General features: G+C 46.2%; 1 protein-coding gene across 1 annotated transcript; it reads left to right on the top strand.

Annotated features, from left to right (window-relative positions):
• Positions 1-5,486: 5,486 nt before the first annotated feature.
• On the top strand, positions 5,487-8,495 carry LOC121787281 (phenylalanine ammonia-lyase-like). The gene is made up of 2 exons (XM_042185959.1): positions 5,487-5,955; positions 6,565-8,495. The coding sequence occupies exons 1-2, from the start codon at positions 5,588-5,590 to the stop codon at positions 8,312-8,314; spliced, it is 2,118 nt and encodes a 705-aa protein (XP_042041893.1). The 5' UTR covers positions 5,487-5,587; the 3' UTR covers positions 8,315-8,495.
• Positions 8,496-8,804: the final 309 nt, after the last annotated feature.

Raw genomic sequence — 8,804 nt, 5'->3', positions numbered from 1 at the left:
TTCTTCTTTCTACACTTGTGTCTTCGTATAGCTTTTCGTACTCTCTTTTACTCCTGTTGTGGTTTACTACCTGCTCAGTAAAATGAAATGCCGAACTGACATAGCTGCTTTGTATTCTTAACTCTTAAGGAGCTGGAGGTACTTCACTGGAAGCGGCTGTACTCTTCCGCTTTAGACGAAGCTGAGAAAAAAGCCATAGCTGACCAGATGAAGAATGACGAACTCTTGGCTTGTTTAGTGAAGCTGGAGGCCGACAATAAGGACTTAGAGTCCGAAAAGAAAGATCTGGAGGCCGAGCTGAACACTGCCGTCGCTGAGAGGACTGCGTATGAGGATTTCATCTGCAGGCGCGGGGGAATGACCATCTCTGAAGTTCAGGAACGAGTTGACGAACTGTGGGAGGAATATCATGTACTCCGGAGGAACAATGCGCTGGAGAGCTCGGCTTGCCAACAAGTCGTGAAATCATTGCGGCGCTGGGCTTCTCGGTACGACATCATTCTTTCCCGGCGTCCCTCAATCGAGAGATTCCTTAGGCATTTCCCGCCAACAGATGCTCGCACTCCAGCTCAAACCTCTGATTCACTTGCTCAAAATCCTACTCCAAATCAGCAACGAACTCAGGAGCAACCGGAAACGTCAAGACGAGAACGGACTCAGGAGCAACCGGAAACGTCAAGACGAGGACGGACTGAAGTTCGTAGAGGAGCTGTGATTATGAGTGAGCAAGATCAACAAATGCTTCGTGAAGAGACTCTTCGCCGCCGAGGTGCCAGAACTTCCCGGGCTCAGGGAAGAGGCGGTAGGTCGATTAGAGCATCTCGTCGACCTGCTTATTCTTCAGCTGCCCGGAATGGCCGAACTCGGCTTCACGAGGATTTTGTGAATAGGTGGCTCAACTTTAGCAACCGTGGACAGTAGAATAGTCCTTTGTAATAGCGTAACGCCTTCTCGTAGGGCAGCGGAGTTGTATGCCGAACAAGTTTTAATAAATGAAATCTTCATTTCGCTTCTATCACTGCGTATTTACAGCTTAGCGAAAAAATTTCATCGTGCTCGTCCTCGGTCTTATGAAGTAAACTTCTTTGACCGGACTCGTCCTCGGTCTTATGAAGTAAGCTTCTTTGACCGGACTCGTCTTTGGTCTTATGAAGTAAACTTCTTTGACCGGACTTGGTCCTCGGTCTTATGAAATAAACTTCTTTGACCGGACTCGTCTTTGGTCTTATGAAGTAAACTTCTTTGACCGGACTAAGCTTGTGTCCTAATTTGGCGAGTTTTATCGCTCGGATCGGACTTTCCCTTGTCCTAATTTGGGGATCGGACTTTCCCTTGTCCTAATTCGGCGAGTTTTATCGCGTGGATCGGACTTTCCCTTGTCCTAATTCGGCGAGTTTTATCGCGTGGATCGGACTTTCCCTTGTCCTAATTCGGCGAGTTTTATCGCGTGGATCGGACTTTCCCTTTGTTGCAGTTCGTTTCAGACGAACTGCTTGTTTCTTAAGCTGAATTGTGGTCTTGTATCCTCCTTAGAAGCTTGGACTCACAATCGTTGGCTTATATATGTTCTAAAAAGGGGATCAGCCTTCGAAGAACAAGATACCTCAGTAACATTTGTAAGAGACGACACGCACATAGACAGACAAAACGCACATAGACAAACAAAATGCACATAGACAAACATGAAAAACAAGTAAAAAACAAAGAAAGCACATACCCCTAGGACCGAACTAGACACAAGACTGACTGACCGGACTGTCTCTTACAAATGGAACTTCTTGAGGTTGGAAATGTACCATGTTTAGGGTACTTGCTCTCCTGACATGTGAGTCAATTTATAAGACCCTTTGCCGAGGACTTCTGACACCCGATATGGACCTTCCCATGTGAGTTCGAGTTTGCCCAGCTTTTCTGCTCGGCTTACTTCGTTGTTTCTCAAGACGAGATCTCCCACTTGAAATTGCAGCTTTTTCACCCTTTGGTTATAATACCGGGCTACTTGCTCCTTGTACTTGGCTGCTTTTATGCAGGCCAATTCTCTTCTTTCTTCGGCCAGATCTAGTTCGGCTCTCAGTCCGTCATCATTCATTTCTGAGGAGAAATTTAGAGTTCGGGGACTGGGTACGCCGATCTCAACCGGAATCACGGCGGGCGGGCGGCTTCTCAGGATTGAGACGTGGCCCCAATCGGTCTTGCACCGGAGTCCTTTGAATCCTTTCAAAAGGAGTTCGGCGAGGATGTCCCTGATCGCCAAAAGGAGTTCGGCGAGGATGTCCCTGATCGCTATGATCGGGCTTCCTCCCGTCTCCTCGGGATGAGCTGTCTAAAGACCGTTTGCGACGGTCTGCCTCATCGGCACGGGAGAACTGGTCCGCAATGTCCCACATCTCTTGAGCTGTTTGCGGACTGCATTCCACGAGCTTTCTGTAGAGAGCTCCGGGCAGGATTCCATTTTGGAATGCCGAAATGACAAGTAGATCATTGAGATCATCTACTTGTAGGCATTCCTTGTGGAACCTCGTCATAAAGTCGCTGATCTTTTCGTCGCGACCTTGACGTGTAGAAAGCAGCTGAGCCGAAGTGATTCGGGCTTCCGCTTTCTGAAAGAACCTCCTGTGGAAAGCATCCATTAGATCTCGGTAAGATCTAATGCTGCCTTGGGGGAGGCTATCGAACCACCTTCTTGCGTTCCCGATAAGCAGCTCGGGAAACAGCTTGCACATATGGACCTCATTGAGACCCTGGTTCGCCATGTTATACTGATAGCGTCCCAGGAAGTCATGAGGATTCACTAACCCGTCATAAGTCATTGACGGAGTTCGGTAGTTCTGTGGTAAGGGAGTTCGGGTGATATCGTCCGAGAACGGAGTCTTCAATGCTCCGTACATGGCGAACCCGACATCTCTTCGGTATGGAGGAGATGGAGTTCTCCTGTGATTCCGGTACCGAGGAGGAACAGGAACATGTCGGGGTTGAGAATTCTTCTTCCTGGAAGACACGGCACTACTGCGGTAGTGACTTTCATGTCTGGATGAGGAGGGAGAATCCACCGTTTTCGTCTCCGGCTTTTGGCCCTTTTGCAGGAAAATTAAGAACTCTTCCTGCTTCTCGGCCAAAAACAATTTGACAGCCTCGTTCAAATCGGGCTGCTGGGAAGACTCGGTGCGATGAGTCTTTGAGCGGCTTGTTCCTTCTCCGTGAGAACTGGAAGTAGATTTCTCCCGAGGCTGTTTTCCAGACCTGCGGGCTGGACTAGCTTCCTCATGGTTATCACGAACGGTATTATGGGTATTACGTGATCTGGTATGCATTTTTTTGGTGGAAGAGGATCAAAAACTCGCTTTATCACAAATTTGGTTCTCTGTTTCCCACAGACGGCGCCAGTGATGGTTGGGCGAATTTTTGATGGTAGTAAATGCAGGTAAAAGAAAATATAGATCACGACACAAGGAATTACGTGGTTCGATTTACTGAGGTAAATCTACATCCACGGGAAGAAAGGAGGGCAAGATTGTATTGCTTGATCTGGTTTACAGCTTACAAATACAGACTTGCTATATGATATTTGATGTCTAGAGAGCTCTCTCCTGGTCTATCTGATCTAAGTTCTATTTATACATTGAACTAAGATCGTGGCTTGCATCACCACTAACTAAGTCGTGACTTGCATCACCACTAACTAGGTAGTGGATGTCGTGGAGGTCATGAGATCCTGCATGGGTCCACTATCTCTTTGTTTGGTCCGCTATCCTGCCTGAGATCCTGCATGAGTTGACACCACTAAATAGATCGTGTAGTGGAGGTCGTGGAGGTTCTGCATGAGTCCACTATCTCCCAGTTCGGTCGAATACTGAGACCGAACTGCTGAACTATTGCCGAGCAGCTTTTGCCGATCTGAGAGTAGAGCTTGATTGGTCGGCTTTTACCGAGCTGTAGGCTGGAGCCGAACTCTTTGGTAATGCCGAACTGATACTATTCCTTGGGCTTTGGGCTGATGGGCCGTCACTGCTATTGGGCTTGTTTAGTACGTACCCCATCAATGAGTTACGTTATACTATTTGAGTATAATACTAATTGAAGTTGCGCGTTTGAGATGTTTTTGGTCAATGCATTTCATATTTGTGAATTAACGAAGGATTCAGTCAAAAGCGCCTATCAAATATTCAAATTAGTCACACCTAACAAATATATTATAGACCATGTCACTCGCACTAATCCATCTACCCAATATAATATTATTTGAACATTTTATAATACCACTTACCTTCTCGTCAAATAAAAAATGAAAAAGAAGATTGCGAAAGCCCTACAAAATTACAATCACAATTCACAAGCATACATATTTCATATTTGCGTAGTGTATAAAACACATTAATTTGCATAGTATATTAAAAAAACCATGAATTATAGAGCACTCTTTAAAAAAAATACTACTCTGTGTAAAACACATGAAATTGCATAGTTTGTTTAAAAAGCACCCATGAATCATAGATCACTCTTAAAAAAATGACATGAATTTTCATTCACTTTTAATAATTTTGAATTTTACAAAGAATTTCCCAATTAATGTATGATGAATCAGTTTGGCAAATTCTTTTCAATAAAATTATTCTTATTAAATATGTTTGTTATAACAAAGGAGTCTGTTATAACTTATAAATATATTAAAAATATTTTGATGAGAATCTGAGGAGCTAATTTAGCTTTTCAACTATAAATTCTCAATCGCACGTCAAAGTTTGTGATTTTAAGAAAGACAAACTAAAACTCAAATGCGCACGCCTCATTTCCGGATTCTCTCCTCCTCCTCCTCGCCTCCACCGCCTTTGTGATTTTAAGAAAGACAAACTAAAACTCTAATGCGCACGCCCTCATTTCCCGATTCTCTCCTCCTCCTCCTCCTCCTCGCCTCCTCCTACTTTCCTCACCTCTAATCATTAATTATGTGATTCTATCACTGCATTAAGAATATATTTATTGATCATTACATATTCATTATTTACAAGCATTTATTTTAGTACATGTGAAGAGGTAATAACTCCCTATAAATTAAATATGTACTCCAAGATCCAAGAATTCTTCCTCTTCCATAATTATCAGAAAAAGGTTCGATCTTTGACTTATCAACGCTGCATAAAATATAAAAAAAAGATAGAAACCAATTCAGTTGCACACATTAATTTATAAATAAAAAATATATAAAAGAAAATGTCATGCATCATTCAACATATCAACCAATCTCAATTGCGATTCCCACCAACCCCTCTCACCATAAAAAACAAAATCATAAAAAGAAAAATCGACCACATCCGCAAATCTCCGCCGTCGGATCAATCACAACCAACGGCCCAGATCAATCCTCAACCAACTCCAATACTCCCTCCACTCATACAAACCTACCAAAAAATATATACTTACACTTTCCCTTGTATCTATCCCCACACCAACTCTCCCCTCTCTATTTAAACCCCTCTCTCTCCACAACCATTCCAAGTAACAAACACACAAACACCAAAATTAGAAGAGAATTTAGGAAAAAAATTTCCTAATTTTTCCGATCACATTTCACTTTTACTACTTTAAAAAAATGGCGGCAGAGAACGGGTTTTGCGTGAAGCAGGGGAGCGACCCGCTGAACTGGGCGGCGGCGGCGGAGGGGCTGAGCGGGAGCCACGTGGAGGCGGTGAAGGCGATGGTGGAGGAGTTCAGGAAGGGGGCGGTGAGGCTCGGCGGGGAGACGCTGACGATAGCGCAGGTGGCGGCGATCGCGGCGAGGGACAATGCGGTGGCGGTGGAGCTGGCGGAGTCGGCGAGGGCAGGGGTGAAGGCCAGCAGCGACTGGGTGATGGAGAGCATGAACAAGGGGACGGACAGCTACGGCGTCACCACCGGCTTCGGCGCCACCTCGCACCGCCGCACCAAGCAGGGCGGCGCGCTGCAGAAGGAGCTTATTAGGTGAGGCGGCCCCTCCCTTGCTGTTTTTATCGATTTTTAGAATTACTCAATTATTCCAACTAACTAAATTGGATTTTTGTGAGGACTAATAATAGCCAAAAAAAATACTTTTGGCATATTGAGATTTTTAGCACAAACTTTAAATATGGAGTAAATTTCTCATAAAATTCAATTTCACCAAAATTTAGTCATATGTGGCACACCAAAATGTCTAAGTCATCCGATCACCAATTCCCTTAAATGACGTAGTTTATAAAACGAATTTATAATGTTATAAAAAAATAAATAAACTTTAATTCACTAGAAAAGTTTACTAAAGTTAAGAATTTGTGTATTTTTTCACTACATTCATGGTAAAAACATGAATTGACTGTATGTTGGTGTATTTTTTGGTTATTTGCCCTTTTTATTACCTCAAGTTTCTTATATTCAAAATGACTTGATTTAATGATTTTTCAAAATGCGAAATTTCATGATTCAGTAGTTGAATTTTGAAAAATGCTAAACATACCAAAATTTAATCAAAGTGTAAACAGAGCATCTAGAAAATTAAAACATAAGTACTAATACAAATAAGATTTAATTGAAGTTGAATTGATTTTGTACCAGGTTTCTGAATGCTGGAATCTTCGGCAACGGAACGGAATCTAACCACACTCTCCCACACTCAGCAACCAGAGCAGCGATGCTAGTGAGAATCAACACTCTCTTGCAAGGATATTCCGGCATAAGATTCGAAATCTTGGAAGCCCTCGCCAAATTCCTCAACCACAACGTCACCCCTTGCCTCCCCCTCCGCGGCACCATCACCGCCTCCGGCGACCTCGTCCCCCTCTCCTACATCGCCGGCCTCCTCACCGGCCGCCCCAACTCCAAGGCTGTTGGCCCCGCCGGCGAGCCCCTCTCCGCCGAGGAGGCCTTCAAGCTCGCCGGCGTGCCCGGCGGCTTCTTCGAGCTCCAGCCCAAGGAGGGCCTCGCCCTCGTCAACGGCACCGCGGTGGGCTCCGGCCTCGCCTCGATCGCCCTCTACGAGGCCAACATCCTGGCCCTCCTGGCCGAGGTGATGTCTGCCGTGTTCGCCGAGGTGATGAACGGGAAGCCCGAGTTCACCGACCACCTGACGCACCGGCTCAAGCATCACCCCGGCCAGATCGAGGCCGCGGCCATCATGGAGCACATCCTCGACGGGAGCGCATACGTCAAGGCGGCCGAGAAGCTGCACGAGACGGACCCGCTCCAGAAGCCGAAGCAGGACCGCTACGCCCTGCGCACCTCGCCCCAGTGGCTCGGCCCTCAGGTCGAGGTGATCCGAACTGCCACCAAGATGATCGAGCGCGAGATCAACTCGGTCAACGACAACCCCTTGATCGATGTTTCTAGAAACAAGGCCCTGCACGGCGGGAATTTCCAAGGCACTCCGATTGGCGTGTCAATGGACAACTCCAGGTTGGCCATCGCATCAATTGGGAAGCTGATGTTTGCTCAATTCTCGGAACTCGTGAATGACTTCTACAACAATGGATTGCCCTCCAACCTGTCTGGCGGCCGTAACCCTAGCTTGGACTACGGCTTCAAGGGCGCCGAGATCGCCATGGCCTCGTACTGCTCAGAGCTCCAGTTCCTGGCCAACCCGGTCACGAACCACGTCCAGAGCGCCGAGCAGCACAACCAAGACGTGAACTCGCTCGGCCTCATCTCGTCGCGAAAGACCGTCGAGGCGCTCGACATTCTCAAGCTCATGTCGTCCACTTTCCTCGTGGCACTCTGCCAAGCCATCGACCTCCGCCACCTGGAGGAGAATCTCCGCCTCGCGGTGAAGAACACCGTGAGCCAGGTGGCTAAGCGGACCCTGACGATGGGCGCCAATGGGGAGCTCCACCCGTCGAGGTTCTGCGAGAAGGACCTCCTCCGGGTGGTCGACCGCGAGTACGTCTTCGCCTACGTGGACGACCCCTGCCTCGCCACCTACCCCCTGATGCAAAAGCTGAGGCAGGTGTTGGTCGACCACGCCCTCAAGAACGGGGAGGGGGAGAAGAACCTCAACACCTCGATCTTCCAGAAGATCCAGGCGTTTGAGGCCGAGCTGGAGCTCCTCCTCCCCAAGGAGGTCGAGGCCGCAAGGAGCGCCCTCGAGGCAGGGAACCCGGCCATCGCGAACAAGATCAAGGAGTGCCGGTCGTACCCGTTGTACAAGTTCGTGAGGGAGGAGCTCGGGGCAGAGTTCTTGACCGGAGAGAAGGTCGTGTCGCCCGGGGAAGAAGGGGAGAAGGTGTTCACGGCGTTGAGCAATGGTTTGATCGTTGATCCGTTGTTGAAATGCCTAGAGGCGTGGAATGGTGAGCCCTTGCCCATTTGCTAGGTGTGGTGTTGAAGGTCTTTTTTTGAGGTGTTGTTTTATTTGTAATTTTTTTCTATGTATTATTTGTTGTATTGTAATTTTGTAACAAGCTCTGGGAATTTCTGGGCTCCTATTGTATTTAAGTGTCTGTTCACTCGATTGTGTGACTCAGTGAAATAATTAACTTCGGTTATTGATCCTACAGCTTGTCGTATTTTTTAGGTTTGGTTGTTGACAATTATAACCACAATTAACAACATATGTTGAAAACCATATTTTTAGTTGTATTATAGGACTAACAATTAATCACAGTTGTTAGTACACTATAATATTATAGAGGGAAATTGGATATCACTAGATATTGTAATGTTGCATATGCTTTAATTTTGAAGTACTATAAAACACATGTTCACGACTTAATAGGTTAGATAAGATTGGAAGTATATGATCATGTAGGTTCATTCGAATACATAATCTCGATCAACATCGTGTAAAATTAGTAATGGATTAA

The sequence above is a fragment of the Salvia splendens genome, chromosome 22, assembly GCF_004379255.2.
Source record: "Salvia splendens isolate huo1 chromosome 22, SspV2, whole genome shotgun sequence".
Lineage (NCBI taxonomy): Eukaryota > Viridiplantae > Streptophyta > Magnoliopsida > Lamiales > Lamiaceae > Salvia > Salvia splendens.
Note: the sequence above shows the minus strand (reverse complement) of the source record. Positions and strands in the feature narration are given on the sequence as shown.

What these genes read in the sequence shown, in the direction of transcription:
- LOC121787281 (XM_042185959.1), top strand. Translation starts at nt 5,588, where the DNA reads ATGGCGGCAGAGAACGGGTTTTGCGTGAAGCAGGGGAGCGACCCGCTG. An exon ending in CTGCAGAAGGAGCTTATTAG is followed by an intron (nt 5,956 to 6,564) that starts GTGAGGCGGCCC and finishes ATTTTGTACCAG; the next exon opens with GTTTCTGAATGCTGGAATCT.